The 19,389-nt window shown below is 50.9% G+C and overlaps 1 protein-coding gene across 11 annotated transcripts in view; it reads right to left on the reverse strand.

The window, feature by feature from the left end:
* The window catches only part of DCTN1 (dynactin subunit 1), an 88,194-nt gene that overhangs the window by 23,502 nt on the left and 45,303 nt on the right, over positions 1-19,389 (reverse strand). For 5 of the 11 annotated variants that reach the window (XM_064511731.1, XM_064511729.1, XM_064511726.1 and 2 more), the window contains exons 5-6: positions 7,839-7,859; positions 3,294-3,482 (exon numbers count right to left, since the gene is read on the reverse strand). In XM_064511731.1, the coding sequence (XP_064367801.1) occupies positions 3,294-3,482; positions 7,839-7,859 (210 nt within the window). Of the gene's footprint in view, positions 1-1,298; positions 1,410-3,293; positions 3,483-7,838; positions 7,860-12,913; positions 13,069-19,389 lie in introns of those variants that run through there. The other 6 variants (XM_026118076.2, XM_064511730.1, XM_064511728.1 and 3 more) reach the window with 4 other exon arrangements.

Here is a 19,389-nt window from a genome sequence, read left to right on the forward strand (position 1 = left end):
CTTGCCACTGATTTCACTGGGATCTACGCATGCTTAAATTAAAACAAAACAAAACAAAAAAACAAACAAAAAACCCAAATCCACCCTCCCATATTTTTCTTCCTCCTGCCCTTAGGATCAGGATGGAGTAGTGGCATGCAAGAAACATTTTCTTAAAGAGAATCAGAATTTCTTAAGAAGAGTTTTAACAAAACAACCTACACAATGTTATAGACATACAGCAACCAGGGTTTTACGTTATTAATGTGTAATTCAGAAACATGCAGATGCACACAAACAGCGCACACCACAAACTGTGCTTTTATGTGCAAGTTTATCGTATCCTGGTCCAGCTACTCCCCTTTCATCCTTCCAGCCCTCTCTTGATATTTACTCTTCTAGAGCAAGGCAGGTATTTGTAAAAAAAGAGGGTTTCAATCACATTTGGGGCTGTGCGTATTGCAACCCACAACATGTCAGGCTGGGAACAGAAGTCTAGAACCTGGAAATCCTTCAGCCTGACCGGGACAGCACATGACAAATCAAACCCTAAAGCTATCTCTGAAGTGAATCTCAGATCAGCTCGCAAGTGCAACCGCAAGACCCTCTTTAAGGCTTTTCTAGCCCGCTAATGCACAGAGGTGGCTCCGGGCCCTTCCCACAGACCTGCTGGGTGACCAGCACCAGCCTGGATTCACTTCACTCTACTGTAGGTGAGTGAGGGCTGTGGCATTTGGGCTCCACTGTGAATCCAGTTTTATCTTTAGTTAAAGATACAGCCCAAAGAGGATACTGGTACCAGTATGCAACGCCCCACTTTAATCCAAAAAAGGCTGCACAGAGATAGAGCACTGCAGCTGGGGCCTGCAGCAGCAGCTTAAGACCAAAGCCAAAGGTGACCAAAATCAGTGCTGGTGCATGAAAAAGGAACCCAGACTTAAGACTTCCAACAGGATGTGAACGCACCCCATGGGAGCATGCAAATATACCCCATCCCACCAGCTATAACATTTCTCTTGCAAAAGCTTCGTATGTTCGAAGGGGGAATATATATATCTGACTCTCCTTAAAATACAGACAAGGTTAGCACCACATTTCTAAACCAGACAGCTCTGTTGTAACTGGTGAGCTGCCTACGCAGGAAGGAAAATATCACTCAAGCAGCACAAAGTCATAAAGGTATTAGGCAGCCACGTGTGAGTTTTTGCTGAAGGGTGAATTAGAGATCTAGGCAAAACTCCCAGCTCCCAGTTACTGAGCTGACAAGGATGATTTCAACATGCACGCTCATCAAACCAGAACGCTGGGACAGCAGTCACCTGGCCTTCATGAGCGAACTGAGATGCTGCTGAGCTGCTCTGGAGACAGAGAATACCTTCGGTTACAATTGCCTGTCTTGAACACAAATCATACATCCAAAATACAGTATTTTTTTCACAGAATCATACAATAACTGAGGTTGGAAGAGAGAACTGGAGGTCTCTGGTCCCCCTCCCTGCTCAAAGCAGGGCCAACTAGATCAGGTTGCTCAGGACCTTGTCCAGCCATGGTCGGGCTATCTCCAAGGACAAAGATCCCGCAGCCCCTCTAGACTCAACCCCAGCGTCTGACCACCCTCGCTGTGAACGTTTTTGCCAAATATCTTGTTTCCTGTGTTGCAGCTTGTGTCCATCGTCCCTTTCCCTGTCACCACACACCCTCGAGGAAAGCCTGGCTCCCAAACCATTTAAAGACAACCCCAATTCCACCCGAAATTCCATCTTTTTTTTTAAACTTTGTAAATAAGTCAGCGCTCTGTACAGGATCCCAAGCTCCACCCAGGGCCTGGACTGTCCCGGCACGCTTTCGCATGCTCGCAGCTGCCTGCCCGCACAGCCCACGTGAGAGTCACCCAAAGAACAGGGCGACTGCCCGAGGCCGTGGGCATGCAGTTACTAAGGGGTGTAAGTCTAGAAGCTACCAGAGACGGTCCGGTGCCCCTTACCAGGGCCCGCTCGATCCCACAGCAGTGCTCACGTAACCTCACGGCAAGCCCCTGCCAGGGAAAACTGAACTTGTATTTGTCAGGCTCTTTCTTGGCCGGATCCGTCCCCATGGCCAGACAAATGCTGATGCCAGCACAGAGGTACCTTGAACCAACAGCTGGGGAAAAGGGTAGGAGGAGGGGAGAGGATTCCCTTCCCCCTACACACACCTTTTGGCAGGAGCACAACTTTAAAGCAGCCTCATAACTACAGGTCAAAATCAGGAAGCTGAGGTGACATTAAGGAACAGATTTTGAAGAAGACCCTACAGGTTGCCATCTCTCCTCTGCCGCTTTCCCAGCCCTGGACACACAGGTGTCACTAACACTGTGAAGCAGGCAGATCTGCACACGCCGTATAAACCTGATTTCACCGCCCCCAAAACCAGCCAGGACCCTGGGAAACGGGAATATCCTCTGCTCCCAGCAGGTGCGATTGCTCCCGCTCCGTCCCTAACACACAACCTCCAATAGTGGTTTTTTGTCCTCTTGCGCTATTATTTCTTTGCCTTCATGCCCTCAATCTTTCACAAGCTCTAATTTTAACTAATTAATACTAAGCAGGATGGAAGTAATGAAAAACTATTTTAAAGAACAAAAATGGATTAGCTGTGCCAATATAATTATTAGAAACATCCAAGTTAGAGACAGATTGGATGTTTCTAAGGAGTCTGTGCATCTCAGGGCAGGAGTATTTCCAAAGTGCACCTACTACACGTCTGTCCACTCTAGTTCATCTAATACTAGTTGGTGGACAGGAATAACATTTTTAAGTCTGTCCTTGGACTGAATGCAGACAAGCCCTCCCTTCACCCAACTTGCAGGCTCTAGCTCTGATGCACAGCCTTGATCTATTATCACGTTCACCTGTGAAACGGTCTGATGCCATGCACATCTCATGGGGACCTGGGAAGGCAGAACATGCACCAAGAACGGAGTTAAGCTATGGCATTCTCAGCACCTGAAGTGTCTTTGCATGTTCGGTGTTTTGACCCCTATATTTGTCCCTGGCCAATGCCCTGCCAAGATACCTGCCTTCCTCTTCCAAGTCCCCAGTCAGTCGGTTGCCCTGCTCTGTTTTCCTTCCGACTGTGGTACCCAAATAAAGCACACCCTCCCGGGGCAGCCACACCAGCCCTGCGGAGTGACCACCACCGGGACCCGTCAGTGGGCTCCTTGCTTCCCTTTTCCTCATAGACGTCCTACCAGTGTTTGTGAAACGTTTCCTTCCCTTCTTTACGTAGGTGTTTGCTGCCTTCCCTACTTGCAGGAGCCTACAGCAACAGCTCACCTTAGTGGGTGACGGAACTGGAGGCGCCACCGGAGAGGTCAGGGAGGGAGTCGGAATAACCGGGGCCACCAGCGGCGTCTGAGCAGGCGTGCTGGGTTCGCTGCTGCTCATCTCCCCGCCGGAGGCCGAGGCCGAGCCGGAGGGCCCAGCCGTGCCGCTGGACGCTGCAGAACTGGTGGTCCGGGTGGGCTGCAAAACAACACGTTCAAGGGAGGAGGTTAGATGGGCACGTTTCAAGGCACGTGATGCTGCCCAGACTGGTCCATCCCCCTGCACGCTCTCTCTGAGATCACTTCGGTCTCTTTCATTCCTTTTACCACCGTTTTTGTCCATTGACAACTACCGTCTCTCAGAGATTCGCATTTCCATCACAGATAAAATCCAGGGAGTAGAATGTCAGAGGCGCCTCCGGCTTTTCACACGTGCAGTTTGTACTTACCTGCTGCGCTAAGAACCGGCAGTGGGAACTGGAATTGAGCGCCCGAACCGGGGGCACTACCCTCGGGAGGGGGCTGCAGGCAGGAACAACTCGCCCAGAAGACAAGAAGGGTTTCTGGGTTTTTTTTCCTCCACCAAAGAGAGAGCAGTGACACCAGGGAGAACAATCCGGCTAACAGAGCATATATCTATGCCCACGTTTTACTGAGATTTGCAATAAGCAGAGGACAAAACAGTCCTCCAAAGGCCTTCCAGTGGCGTGAGCTCTGTGGATTTTACGCTGCTCTGGGAGGAGTCTGGCTTGGCCAGAATTCAGATAAAATTTTACCTTTCCCTGGAATAATTGATTATTACACCACTGACATAGCTAAGGAAACCAAAACAGATCATCTTCCGAGCACACAGGCTCTCCTTCAGACCTGAAACAGAAGCAGGAGTCTCCCCGTTTCTTCCCTACCACGGTAACGGGGGGGATAAGCGGTGGCCTCTCCCTGCACACTGCGCCACGTTTATCTCCTCACACTACCGCATCTACAATGCTGCTGTGACTACGGGCTCATCTCCTTGTTCCCAAAGGTTCCTGCAGTCCCAGGACAGGAGAGCCACGCTGTCTGCCGGGCTGCTAGGCTGGGTCAAGGACGGGACTAACCAGGGTCCTACGGCGTTCACGGAGCGCAAACGCGCGCTCGGAGGGTTCGGTGGCCCAGCTCCAGAGGGTGAGACACCAGGATCCGGGAGCACACACAGACAAGAGCCGGAAAGGTTTCTCCACTGCCCATTTTCCACGTCTGACAAGGGTACGAGACACCCTTGCTGTTTCTGCGTTTGGAGGAGCTGCTCTTATGCGCCTGAATTCAGGCACTGCTGCACCGGCGCTGCCAAGGCACGTGCGCTGGTGGCAGCGGTGGCTTTTTGGGGACACGCTGCAGGCAGCGGCAGGCTGGAGCTCGGGAGAGCTTGGAAGGCTCCCGAGTCTTCGTGCTCTGTTTGCAAAGTTGTGGGGATGAAGCACTGAGTTTTAGGGGAACAGAGGGAGAAAATAAAAGAGTAGCAAAAGAGTTCAGAGTTGATGGGGGGAAATCAGTGGAGCCTGAAAGTAAAAAACATTACAGCTCTGAAGACAAACAGAATGGCTCTAAGCCCACAAAATTTGTGAAGTCATCCAGACTTCTGCTTGAGACAAAAAAATACAAGGAATTAAGACATGCAAGTCTAAGGACTTCTGGAACTAGTCAACAGAAGACAAAAATTTGTATACTCTTTTTTTCTTTAATTATTATTCCATGTCATCTGTGGAAATTTTAGGAAACAGCTAGATACCTGTTAATTTTAGTCTGTATATTTTCTCATTTCAGTCTTGTTTTTTTCCTGCATACCATTACAAATTTGATTCCTCCTTCTCAGAAACAAACTGTCCCTTTTACTATACGGCAATTTGTTTCCAAATTTTATGATATGAGTCTGTAGCCTTTCTTTCAAATGAATTGCTGAAGTACTGGTTCTTTTGGCAAGGAATCCCCAAAAAGGCCATACTGAATAATAAAGCAATACTACGCATATTTTGACAGATGCTAACATAAAACAAGGGACCCAACCCGTGGCAGAGATGTGCTCATCAGCGCTTACAAAGCAGCTAACCGCTGCCAAGAAGCAACGAGACCAAGGGAACGTGACGTCTAAAGGAAAGTGCCAGGTTCATCGGAACCGCTGTAGCTCTCCTGATCAGCCCTTCACTGACCGGTACTTCTGAAGCACCCCTCTCTGTGCAATCTAACGCCGTGCAAATTTATTTCCTGACTCGCTATTTTATTCCTGAAGACTGGCTTTTGGTGCACTGCAGAGTCCAGCAAGGCTCGTCCTCCGGCTGCCGGCAGGGACGAGCAGGAGAGCGGCCGGCTCGGGCAGGGACGCTGCTGGGACAGGCGCAGCGCTCGCACTGCTGCGCCCACCTGCCTGGGCGGAAACAGCACGCAGACCTCGGGAGGTGGTTTGCCACGCTGTAGGGACAGATCTTCTGCCAAGTCCTAGACGTATTTTAGGCGAATCTGACCTGAAGTGACTGCAATAGCTGGAGTGCAGTGCAGACGAGCAGGCAGCTCAGCCTTCCCCCGCAGCCAGATCAGCAGCTCTGCTAGGGACCGGGCAGCCCTGCCTGGGAACAGCCTCCACGGCACCGTCCCCAAGCAGCACGCCACTCGGACAAGGCAGTTCTTGTTCCTGCTGCTTTAGGGACCTAAAAACCCTTACAGAGAGCTTTCAGCTGCTGTGGGAACAGAGCAGCACTGCCACGGGACGTACCTGGTACACTGTCACCACGTCACATCTGAAGTGTTAGAAATGTTTGGAGAGACCTCTGATGACCACCTGCAACTTGACCTTGGCAGCCAGGAAGGCCTGGAGGACCTGCCGTGCCCACGGCCAGCTGAACCGCGAGCCCCGCTCAGAGGGTCGGATACCGCCTTTCTGACACAAGGACACTGGCACGCCAAACGGTGACGGATGCCATCTCTTCCTTTTTCAGAAAGGGACAAAACGCAGCACGCTCTGGCATTTCCCAGAGCCTCTGCATAGCTACCGGGCAACTGCGTTAATGGTTCCTACCGAAAATCTATTCCCAGTAATGCGGGAAGGACAAGTCCTCCAGAGAAAGAGCCCTGCCGGCTGCCCGTATCTGCGGTGCACACATTTGTGAGCCCTATCAAAGCAGGATGCAACGGCTGCAGAGGGGCCCTCATCCCCGCAGAGTGCCAGACTGGCTAGTCAGTGCGGGCAGCAGCTTTGGTCCCAGCACACGTGCACGGATGCCTTCGACCCTCCTAACTTCTGCTGAGCGCATATGTGAGCTCAAAGGAGCAGAAGTCGTCAGGCAGGACATCGACATCCACTCCTCGTCCCCAGCACTGGCTGAAGGAAGACAAGAACATCGCTCACACTGAGGCAATGGAAGGAGCAAGGACCGTGACCAGCCGGGAGCGCGCTGGGGCTTGTCCTGCAAGGGTTTAGGCCCCAGGCGGAACTGCAAACTTTGGCTCCAAATCCACACCCGCAAGCAAAAGCTGCGTAACTCAAACCCACTTCTCTGCCTCACTGCTAGCAGCCAAACGTGTCATACGGACTCGCAGCAAAACCCATACCATGGCTGAAGCATTTGGGAGGAGACATTTTAAGGAAATTTGTACCTAGCATCAGAGCACTAGGGTCAGCGAGAGAACAAGGGGTCAGTTCTCCTCCTTATATTGCAGGTTATGTTCGTGTACTTCTGCCACATTTTTTTTCCCCCATGAGGCCCTCACTCAGACTGGGCTCTGGCCCTACAGTGCCAAAAAGACAATGAAAGAGATTTTTCGCAGGGCAAAGCTGGGCGTCTGGCAGCTGGAATCCCAGTTGCCTTGGGACAGAATAAATCAGTCGCTGCCCTGGCTGGAGCTCCTTGTACAAGCCAGTGAAAATAAAGCCTTCCCTGCAGTGCACCCCTCCGTAAAAGAGAGGAAATTATTCACCATTTACAACCCATAACTTGTCTGTTATAGAGATTTCAGATGATTTATCTGCCTGCTTTGCTCTCCTCAAACCATGTCCTCCTTTGCAAGGGAAGTCCCACTTGCTAGGGGCAGACCTCAAAACATGAAAGAATTTAAACGCTGGGATTAGCACAATCCTAAATGACATCTCTTAACTCCTACCTCTCTCCTCCAACAGATAATCAAGTCCCTGCTGAAAAGGATCCCATATAAGAAAGCAAACAGCAGCTGGTGAGAAGCAAGTAACGCCATTAACGGAGGGACACCAAGAGGAGTGTTCTGCCAGCCAGAGGGACTTGGCACTGCTACACCGCTTTTATGCTCTACTCTGTTAGACGAGCTCTGGCTAAGAGCATAAGGTTTTACATATACATTTTGCCCAGGCAGATTCTCACCGGTGATTTAGACACATTCTAGAGTAACACATCCATCTCGTGAGCTCCTTCGGACTCTACACGAAGAGATGGGAGGAGAACAGAAAATGCACTTTGGGATTAGCACTCAATTAGTTAAAAATTAAAACAACAACAACAACAACAACAACTCGGATGATCAGTGCCCACTGATCACCGCTGCTGGTTCTCACCTTGGGCCGCCGGGTGGTGGTCTGGAGGGCAACGGGAGTAGAAGGCAGAGGAGGAGAAACAGTCATACAGGGAAAGACAGGAGCAGAGATACAGACCGCAGCAGCGCAGCAGCAGACGCAGCAGAGAACAAGGTAAAGGAAACAAAAGACATCACCGCAATTAGTGTGCGTGGCATCAGGTGTACGTGCTCATTAACCCCTGCTCCCAGGACAGCTCCAGGTGAAGCCCTGCGGCAGCTCAGCCCCACGCAGGTTCCTCGCTCGGGCCCAGGAGCATTGGTAGCACTCCAGCCCATTCCCCCCCTTTAACGCAGGACCACGAAGCTGTCTGCAGCCCGAGGTCTGCCACGAGCAGGGCTGCTGACCTGCATCTGCCACGGGAGCCAAGCCCCAGCCAGCGCCCCGGGGGCAGAGGCTCCATCTGCTTCATAAGAGATCCTGGAGCTCCAAAGGCCAAACCTGGGCTGCCCGGGGTTAGCCTGGAAACCCCAGCGCTCGCCAGGGTTCACAAGGGTTCTGCTCACAAAAAGCTGGGTTTAATTCAACGCACCCTTTTTCTTAGAGAGGTCACTGAAGTATGAGATTGATTTCTCCCCCCGTCCCACCCCCTTTTATTTTTTAATTTTTTTTTTGAAGGAACTGGAGCATCACCAAACCAGCTGCCCGCAGAGACGCTGGAGTCCCCAGGCTCCGTTTCTTTAGTCACAAAACTCACACGGCAGCATCTTGTGAAGCTTCTTCTCAAACACATTTTCTTTCCATTTCTGGAACAAATACGTCCGCAGACTTTGAGGCAGGATTCCCCCCAAACACCCACCGTTTGCACAAGCAACATAGCAATAAAACAACGGTTGCCAGCTTAGTGATCTCATGCCGAAGGGCGGGGAGGTCACACCGTGCATCTCGGCGGATCCTTGCTGCGAGGTTAAACATCAGTGGGACAATTTTCTCATTAACAGATATTCCAACTATAATTGATATTGTAACAGACAAAAGCAAACGTGGAAGCACTCCTCTGCCAGCCCGCAGCGAGCGGGGCAGCCCAAGGGCGCGGGGCTCCCGCCGGCACGGGAAGCTCGTGAACCCCGGCGAAGGGACCACTTGCAGGGGCTGCAGTCCTAGCAGTCCAGACACGATCACTGGAGCATATTTTAAGGCTTTTCACTCTGCTTCATGTTTTACTCTATTAAACACAGCTTAACGTAAAAACACAGCACCATGGCTCAAAGTAACCAAGAGCAGAGGAGATCAATAAAAATGCTGCCACGCGATACGGTCCAAGGAAGCTGTCATGAGCAGGACATCTGATCACACAGAGCCCCTTTGCAGACCTCTCGGAGGCAAAGCAGCCCCAGACCCGCACGGCGCTGCGCCCAGCGGAGCAGCTCCCCTTTCAGCTGGACCTCGGCAGGAGCAGGACGGAAAGCACCTCTGTCTACAAACCAGCGCTCCACCGACACGCCACAAGCAACGGTGGTATTTGCACACAGGGCCTTGATTGACCGGCCAACACAGATCTCATAGCTACTTTTCTTTTAAAGATTAGAATTCAACAGATGCCACTTCAAAGCAGCTGATGCCTATTGTATTATTTAGGCTAAATCCTGTTTTGCTCACTTCCAGCATTTTTAACAGGCTGAACTCAACAGCAGGCCCATTTCAACACTGAGTGGAAGATTTATGTCTTCCAGAACTTTTTTTTGCCTTGCAAAAACATTAGCCAGGAAAGTGTAACAAAAATAGTAAGAGCTTAAAGCCCTCAGATAAATGCAGTGCTGATTTAGGAGCAGTAGTGTAAGCTCTTCCTAAGTACTTCAGCATCCTTCAAAAGTCCTACTAAAAAAAGATTAAATCAAGTGACACTCTGAATATCTGAAAAACACTGAAAAACCCCCTCCCTCAGGGACCTGGAAAGCCATGCGCGTGAAGACGCTTTGACTCCCTGCCAAACACGTGACTCCAAGACAGCGTGTAAAGAGGAGCTCAACAAAGTCCTTATTGTCGGAGAACAGAGCTTCCAGCGCGGGTCCTGCTGTCCTATTCCGAAGTGTTTAGCACCAAAAGCACCACGGCAGCGATGGAGACGACAGCGTTCCAGCGGATGGATGTCAAGAGAAATAGTCAACGAGCAGTGACTGAACCCTTCGCATCTCGTATCAAGCAGCCCTTGACGAGGAGCTGCTGGTCTATGAGGGGTGGGGCAGAAGCGAACATCTTCCCTAACTCAAAACATAGCAAACCCTTAATAAAAGGGGAAATCTCTTGGTTACATTCACTAAACGCTATCCATGCTAAATGACAGAGACAGGCAGCTGAGATTAATCCTGGCTACATGTCTCCTCTGTCATTACGGTCTAGCGTGATGTGGAAGGTCATTTTGGTCCCAATCCACGCAACATCACGTAAAGATTATAAAAAGCTGAAGGGTCAGTTCCGAGATTCACTGGGTGAACGGCTCACTGGCGAGGGAAGGTCAAGAGGACGGTCTGCTGTTCTCCGGAAGGGCCTGAAGGCCACCAGGCTCGCTGCTCTTTCAGCTGTCCTTCTCGCCGTCTGTCTGTCTGTACAACATGCCTCATTTCTCCCCATGAAAGCGTTATAAGGCGCCTAAGTGCTCCCCTCCCCGGAGGGAAGCAAGAAGGTGCTCTGGAGCCTCGGGCACGCCGAACGTAAAGGCCCCTTGGAATAAACGCGATAGACCATTGCGTCTCCTCAGGGAAACGCAGGGGCTGAACTTCCGAGCAGCGATTCACCAGCTGTGCTCTACAAGCCGCGTGTAACTGGCTTCCAGAAAGAAGGCTCGGCCGAGATGCTCGTTCCTCCTCTTTTCTAGCCATTAAGCCCATTGAAGAGATAAGGTACGCTGAACACTCTCCTCAGCACCCGCTTCCCAAAGTCAAGCGCACCAGACAGCGGGGACGTTCAGCCGGCCGAGGAGACGGCCCGTGCGAGACGGGCAGTGGGACCCTACCGACAAAGCAGTTCACTGCTAGCGAGTCATCCGGGAACCTCGCTCCAGAGGCGGGATCGGCGGCTTGGGCTTCTACACGGCTCCAGAACAGACCGACTCTATAGGCAGCAGCTTAACACAAAACTTGCGGACCTCCTGGATCCCAGAATGCTCTGCATCAGCCAATTACGGCCATGAATATTTTATTATTTGGTGGTTCTGAACTGTTCTGCATAACGCTACTGCATAAATATTTGATAATATTATGTAACCTTTGTTCCTTCCAAAGGACCCACACTCAATAGCAAGGAGAGTGCCTGAGGCTCAACATAGACTCGCTCATACAAAAACTTCACCCCTAGCAGTAAGAAATCTGGCAAAACACCTTCTGGCTACCTGCAACTGCTGCATGGCTGGCAGAGATAGCTGTCTCCAACATGCAGCTACAGTTCACGGGTCCTGATGTTCCCACCAAACTTGGTTCCACCTTGAGTGGAGAAGCCTCGATCCAGACTTGGCTGACAGCATTAAGCATCGGTGCTGTCACGTACATGGTGCAACTTTACTCTCAAGACAAGCACGCTTGTACTAACTTCATTTTATACTATGGAGGGTTGGGACTACATCACTAAATTCTTCTGTTGGGCAAAGTTTGAGGGTTTCTAAACCAAAAGAAGAGAAGTCATTCTCAGGTCACATTTCTTGGCAATCGTTTCTACAAAGATTTCCCACAGTTTATGTGAGAGTTTCTAGCAGAGAACGAACAAGGCCAGCCTGCTTCTCCTCATGGTAGGAGCTAGCAGCTGCTGAAGACACATGTGTTAACTAAGCAAATGCTATGGCTCAAGGCTGCTAATCCCCGGGAGCTAGGGCCCAATTCCAGCTACAACTGGAGAACTTGGCCTTCAAAAGAATTGAGCCTTCTTCAGAGGATGCTCAGTCAGACAAAACCTGTTGGCATTAGCAATGTCACTACCTCCATAGCTGCCATCTAATTTTTTTCCCTGGTAGGCATATCCTGTGCATTATTCCTGGATACATTTACCAGAAATGTCACAATATATTTTAAACAAGTGGTAACACCCTGTGCACAAACTTCCTCGCAGCAGTAATCGTGTACAGAAAAAGCATATGCAAGGAAAAGTAACAACAACAGAAAAATCAAGATTAAATCAAACGATTATGTCAGATTTATAAAATTCCTTGAAAGAAATGAAGGCTGGCCTGTCGCACAGCCAGCAGCGGCAGAAAGCGGTGCGCGCCCAGGTCGGCTCGCAGACCCATCAGAGCTCCACCTTTCTGCTGGAGGCAGACAATTAGCATTCGTAAAACTTTTAATTTGGAAGTGGATTAAACAGAAGCTCTTTAAGTAATCACACATAACCAAGTATTTCACTACATTTGGTCAGCTTAAGAAACCACATACGTAAATCATGTGCATTTACTGTAACATCACACTACAAAGTCTTCTAGCTGCTGCAGCATGGTCAAAGTTGCACCTTTGTGCCTTCGGTTATTTTTATTTTCACTTCTCCGAGATGAGGCAAAATTTTTCAGGATTTCTCTTTAAGCTGAACAGTGATATCCTGGTTACGCTAAAAATAAACGTATAGGACGCTACAAGAGCACAAATCAGAGTCCATGCTGTAACCTACGGAAAACGTTAGCTTGACAGCAAAGCCATGTACGATAACCACTCGGAAACTGTAAAGGCAGGCACGACTCGGGCTGTGCAAGCTCGCGTTGCTAAAGCAGGTCAAAGGAAGGCTGTTATTAACATGCAGCTCTCAGGGAAGCGGCATCGTTCCCCGGCGGCAGCAGCGAGACCCCAGCCCCGGCTCGGAGGCGAGCTGCAGCGGCACCGCATGCAACGCAGACGCCGGGCGGCCAGGTGAAATGGGAGAAGGACTTCAACGAAACTTGAAAGGAAAGGCTGGAAATTAACCCATATCGCTTCCCCCTCAAACAGCCTCCTCCCCACCCCGTCTGTCCCCAGACGCCTGAAACCGAGTCAAACTCAAAATTAAAGCTCAGCAGCGTTAACGCACAAAAAGGGAAAGGAGCAAAACAAGGAATGTGCAGAAGCAGCATCAGAAACGACCGGGGGGAGAGCGGCGGGTTGTACCTTCCGTGTCGCCGGGGCCTGCCTCATCATTGCGGAAAAGACAGACGGAGGGAGAGAGAGAGAGAGGAGGGAGGCAGAGAGAGACTGTTAGCACACTGGTCACAACAACGCAGCCCTCCGCCGCGCTCGGCCGCCCGGCGCGCTGCAAATGGCCGCGGCTCTCCTCTAGCCGCTGCCCATGGACCCGGCGATCCGGCACGCGCCGCTCCCGCAGCGCCGCCGATCACAGGGGCTGCCGCCGGCCGGGGCCCATCCTCGCCGCCGCCGGAGCCGCTGCGCCGTCCTCCGCCGCCGTCGCCAACCACCGCCCCGGCTCCTCATTACATCACCGCGCACGGGCTTCGCCCTCCCTCTCCCGGCGCTCCGGGCGGCCGGCGGAGCGGGCGCCGAAGCCGCGGCCGGTGCGGGCTCCCGGGGACCGCCGGGGAGCTCCGCCGTAGCCTAGCAACGCCCTCGGCTCCGCTGCCTCCCCGGCTAATTAGCGGCTCCGCATCCCTCCGGCGCGGCGGATGCGCGCATGCACGCCGAGCATCCTTGCCCAGGCAGCCCAGCCCGCCGGCCCGGGGGGCGTCCGGACACCCGCTGCGGGGCCGACCCGGTCCCGGCGCCTGGCGGCATCGCCCAGCCGAGACAGGCGGACGGATTTTCGCAGAGTCACTGGATCGAACGACTCCGGCTTCCCGGCTGGCTGCCGGGCCGTCAAGGAGCCCAACGGCGACCTGCCGCCCGGGGAAGGCGGCGGCACCGGTGGGGAAGGACCGGCCGCGGAGGGTCTCCTGCCCCCAGAAGCGCCCCGACGCGGGCGCTAACGCCCGGTGCGGCATCGGCACCCCGGAGATGCTTCAGCCACGCAGCCATTTCTGGGGCTCGTTACGCCGCCAAACCTAAACCTGAATTTCCCAGGATCTTGTTTGCTCCTGGACCGAGTTTGCTGAGCATGTGTACACCTTGTGACAAAGGCAACCCTCCATCAGAACCGCAAACATGAGTTTAAGATGTCAAAGCAACCAGGAAAATTTATAGTAGGATTTTACCACAAACTCCATCCTTCTTTATGAACCTCAATGTCCTAATCCCACCATATACAGAATATCCCATGCATCTTTTATTCCATAGATTTGTACTATATATTAGCACCTATACGTGTGTATGGACCTTCTAATACTGACAATTTACGCTTTGATTCTATTGTTTTCCAACACTTCAAAACTAGGGAGCAATGAAGGACAGGAGCTCATGCTGACCAGGAGCGGCTTATACTGGTACCTGTCCCTCTCACGTAGTGTGCGTATATGCAAACATCTGCACAGAAAGTGGCTGCTTGCTGCAATGCTTGGAATCCCTTAGGAAGAGCATCCTTGGGGGCCACTTCCACCCCCAGGCTGAAGCTCCCTGGAGGCGCCAGGCATGTCCCTCACAGCTGACCGTGCCATGGACCGCGCACGTCCAACCGCAGCGGCCATCACCTGCGGTGGGTTTGATCGCTGCACAGCTACACCAGGAAAGCGAACTCTGTCCGAGGCACCCTGCACACTCGCCCTCCTCCAGGACCGGCACTTGGGACTGAGCTTTCGAAAGCTGAGACCATTAAAAGAAAATAGTGTTTTCTGAAACCAAAATCTGCATTTTTATGAGACTCTCTTAGAAGTCTTTTAACAACAAAAAAAGCCACCCCCTTGCAGGGCCAGTTATCATCATTTCTTCCAGAGACAAAAGATGGGAGCTTCAGACTACAAAGCATTTGGGAGAGAGATGTTGATGAGAAAGCGGTAAAAAAGGAAACTATCACCCCCGAGATGACTGTAAAGGTGTTCCAGGCACCAGACCATGTTTTACCACCACCACGCAGGCTCGACAGGCAGCAGGGGAGCAGCTGGACACATGCCTCCTCCCAGGACCCCGCGCCACAGCAGCACCCACCCTTCTGCCGTAAGAGACACGGACACGAGCCACCCGCGGCGGCAGCTCCTGTGCGCTCCGACCCGGGTCCCAGCAGACACCTCCGGCACAAGGCGGTTTCCAGAGGGACACGGTGCCGTTCCCACCCCAGCAATCTGGGGGAGGAAAGGGAAGATCTGCAGCTCCTCTAACCCGCACCTAGGGAACATCACCAGTCTGTTTAACCTGGCCCCAGACCACGGCGGCGGCGGAGACCTTTGGCGGTTGCCCTCGGCCCCGTGCCGACGTTTTGCTGCAGAAAGCCACGGGGACGACCTGTGAGAGCACCTCCAGCACGCGGCCTGCCTGAGCCACCCGAGCACGGGCGCAGCGGAGATGCACTGGCTTTGTAACTGCATCTGAGGGGCAGACACCAACGGGGAAGCTACTTAAGCTAAAGGGCAATTTGGCACATGAACAACGGATAATAACTGGCCATGAATAATTAGGCTGGGAACTAGAAGAGTTCTGAACACCGGCGCAGCTCTGAGTCAGCCTCCCCGCAGCCGTCACAGGCACCGGGCACCCGGTTTCAGGACGGGGCCTGGCACCTTTACGGAAGGACCTGCAGGAGACGGGGTCTGTGCCACAACCACAACCACATCCCTCCCGCGAAGCAACCCAGAGCAAGCCCTGGGGCGTGAAGGTCGATCTATGGGGGCTTGGGGAAGCGTGGGGGCAGAGGGGTTGAGCAAATTAAAGCTCCCCCTTGATTCTTCCACCCTTCCCCTGTGGCCAAAGTTCAGAAATCAGGAATATCTTAAAGTCTCAGTTGACGCTCCAGAGTCCAAAATTCAGTAATTTAGCATACACTTAGTATTTCCTACCCTACAAGTCTCACATCCAAAACATACATATCAGGTTTTTATTGTCCGACGCACTAAGAACACTTGCAGCATTTTCCCTCTGAAAGCTATTTAAATATTTGTCAGTAAAACCAGCACATCCAAACTCTATGGCAATGCTTCTGAAATTACCCCCTTCCAGGGTCCAGCAGTATCAGAGCAGGCAGTTGGCAACTGTGTTATAGGAATATAGGCTAGTGTAGGCTTTTCAGTTAAACTCTGCAAAGATTTCACAGCAGTTCACCAAAAAAAAATCTGGGAGTTGACTATCATCCATTTGCCCAAAACAGCGCAGGCACTGCTGCTCTGTAATGCCCTGAACACCGACAACAGAGACTATTTGCAATGGCACTGCACAAAGCACACAGCCAAAAGCTGAATCAGACACCACTCAGCCCACATCCTCATTTTATTATCTGACTTAATCCAAAGTCCTTGGGGTAACTTAAAAGCACTAAGTAGTGCACTGAGTTCAGATTACATGCTCCGATCAATAGTCTAAAAAGGATAGCAGAATCTGGATTCTGTTACACATTAAAACTGATTAGTGCTAGCTGGAGATGAGCTGCACACCAGCATCCTCAAACCCCGTAGTGCAGCCCTAACGTCTTGGGGTCTGATGGGGCAGATTGCTGAAGACTGCTCCTGTTAATCAGGGTGAAAGCTTTTTTCTCGCTAGATTTTACCCAGTCAAAAGATAGGGGGGCAATTCCCTGTATCCAAAACACCTTCCGACCCAACTAGAACTTTTAACCTGAGGCCAGATTCAGTCTCATTTTGTCCCTTCCATCACAGGACAAGGCAGTCCTTGTCTGTATATATGAAATATACGTAAATATAAAATGTGTATTTTTACATATATATGCAAGTGTACATATTTTATACATGTTTACATGTATACATACACATTTGTGTATATTTAATATTTCAAATATTTTCTCTACTAGCAGTTAAGATCACTGGTATCTTCAGTGACACGTCCATTCCTGATCTACGACCTGGAAGTCGGACCCTCCAGAACAACTGGTCCTGGGATCCAAATTGTCCATATTTTAAAGTCAATATCTTTTACAACACGCATGGTCTGCTGTTTCCATGGGTGACTCTTATGCAGGACGAAGGCTGCTATCCTCTGCCTGGTGCAATTTGGAGGTGGCCATCTGCCTCCCGGCAGGCTGCCAGAGCACCCACCAGACTGCTGATCCAGCCTCACTGGAGAGCAAGCCAGCACCTCGGCAGCGTGAGGCATGGGGCAGGGAACGATTTGAGAAGCCCTGTGCAGACACAAAGCTGGGCTGGGGGTGAGGATCCTTCCCAATTTCTGTTGCTGCCGCAGAGCACCTCGAAGAAGGGTGAATGGCTAAACTGGCAGATCCGAAGCGAGTAAATGTAAGTTTTGGTTCATATGCGAGTTACTTTTATTTCCCCAATAAAAGCATAAGTGGGCTTTCACCAGCCTCCGACCATATAAGACAGTATCTCCTCAGTAGAATAACCAGCGTCAAGAATTTTTAGACTTCTGGCAAATCTGGAAGCATCCTTCCTGGCATTTCGCCTTTAGACAGCACCTCTCCCACACCAGTGAGGATCACAGATTTAAGGTTGGGCTGTGCCTTTGGTAGGTAGGTATCTCTTGGAAATGCTGAAGAAGCTGTCAGGTAACTAACCTCCCAACACCTCTGGCTGCACAAGATAGTCAAAAAACTGTCCAGCATTCACTCAGATCCTGACAACAGCAAGCCCAGACGTGTTGGGGCACTCTTACCCCAGTCACTGCTGCCTCGGACACCAGGCTCCCCTAGGGGAGCAGAGCATGTCGCAGTAAAGTCTGCGTATAAAATTAGCTCTTGATACAAACAGATGTGGCTTTCAAGTTATCTAAAGGCATTAACAGTTCCAGCAGAGTATCTCTTTATGTCAGTCCTTTGCCATACCCCTGGACAGGTCTAGAGGACAGAGGCTTTCCCCCATCTTGCAATTTCAGTCAACTGTTATGCAAATTCTTCAAGAAAAAGACCCGTCTAGATATTAAATATTCTCAGACAAAAGCAACCTTGATTCATGGCTGTAAGCCCCTTAGCGAACAAAGCGCTATATATGTTCCTAAAGGAGTCACATGAAAGCTTATGCAGATTTAACATTCAGTTAAGAGAATTAAGGATATTACAGTAAGTGGGGTGAGGCAGTAGCTGTTCTAGTGAACCAACACCTCTCCTAGCCCAAATCTGAAGTTTTCTAAAACTGGAATATATACATTTTTTTCCACATCCAAGATTCTATAGGTATCAACAAGGAACTGGCTGCACCTTCTAAAGCTGCACTGTTAAGTGGCAGGAGCAGATGAGAAAAATACAATTTTATCACCGAAAAAACAGATGACAGATGTTTTAGCCCTGTCCTTTAAAAAAGTTCAGTGATATACAAGAAAGTGTACTTAGAGTAACAAGGTGCTCTCAAGACCAACACAGATGAATGAGACTGCTAAAGCTTGTCTCAGTTCAGGAACAAGACCAGCTCATGATGGTGCCAGGGCTAACTTCGTCTCAAGTACATGGTAGGACCAGCTTGTGGCCCGCATGCTGCCCTGCTACAACTCCGTGGGTACGTCGGCCTTTCCCTTGATTAACAGGAAAGTAACCACCACTCTGCAACGCAGACCTTGCCACAAGTACCCATACGTGCCCTTCAGAGGAACCGCCGTCACGATTTGCCAGATGGCCAAGAGGAATAAAAGCCAAGTAAAAATTAGTGCCTGGGTTCATTTTGACCCTTTTGTTTGCAGACGTTTTCTGCAGGTACGTGAGGCACGTTTTATGAGATAATTGGATTACTCTTTCCTTTAAAAGATTAATAGGGCTTGGGGTGGCCCCTTTTCTTTAAAAAGAAACCATCTGGAATCAGATAGCCCCATGCCCTCATCACGCTGAAAGAGGCCATCTGCTCCGCAAATGGAGACACTAGCGCTGAACACGACTCCAGAAAGAGGCTTAAGAATTGACACAGTGATGAGCAGGGGGACAAGAGAGGGACAAAACAAGATCAGCTGCACAACAGAGGGGGAGATGAAGAAGCTGTGTTTGTTACAGCTCTGTTGTACTTAGGATCAAAACAAAACACTTAACAATCAGCTCCAGCACCCTGAATGCCAGCTGGAATGACAAAAGGAACGGGAATGTTGCTGAATTTGGGACAGAGCCAATCTGTTAGAAAAACCCAGGCATCAAACTGGCTTTAAGCTTATGCCATTACAGGACAAGTGAACTGTGGTAAGAGACCCTTCATTCAGCATCTTTGGAAAAGGAGGTTATCATCATCCTCACACAGCTCAGGCTTAAGGGAGACAGCACCAAATGGATGTCCCCACTCCATAAGGCAGCTCACTTCCATTCACGCTTGCAGCTTCCTACAAACACCATCAACAAACTGGCTATGGGACTAATCCATCTCCAATCTGTGATCTGCTGAGAAATATCTCCCTATTTTAACTAATTTGGGTTTCTCCACGCTCCATGCATCAGCAGGGCTGCCGGATAAACCGTGCCGTTCAGCTCGCCCAGCTGCGTTTCCAAGGCTCTGCCGTTCCTGTGGGGCAGAGTACCCCAGGGACCTCACGGATGAGCCCGTTTTACCCGTGAGCAGCTCCCTGTTCTAGCACGGGAACGCGCGTGGCAGGTTTCAGTTCCGGCTGAAGTT

The sequence above is a fragment of the Dromaius novaehollandiae genome, chromosome 4, assembly GCF_036370855.1.
Source record: "Dromaius novaehollandiae isolate bDroNov1 chromosome 4, bDroNov1.hap1, whole genome shotgun sequence".
NCBI classification, from domain to species: domain Eukaryota; kingdom Metazoa; phylum Chordata; class Aves; order Casuariiformes; family Dromaiidae; genus Dromaius; species Dromaius novaehollandiae.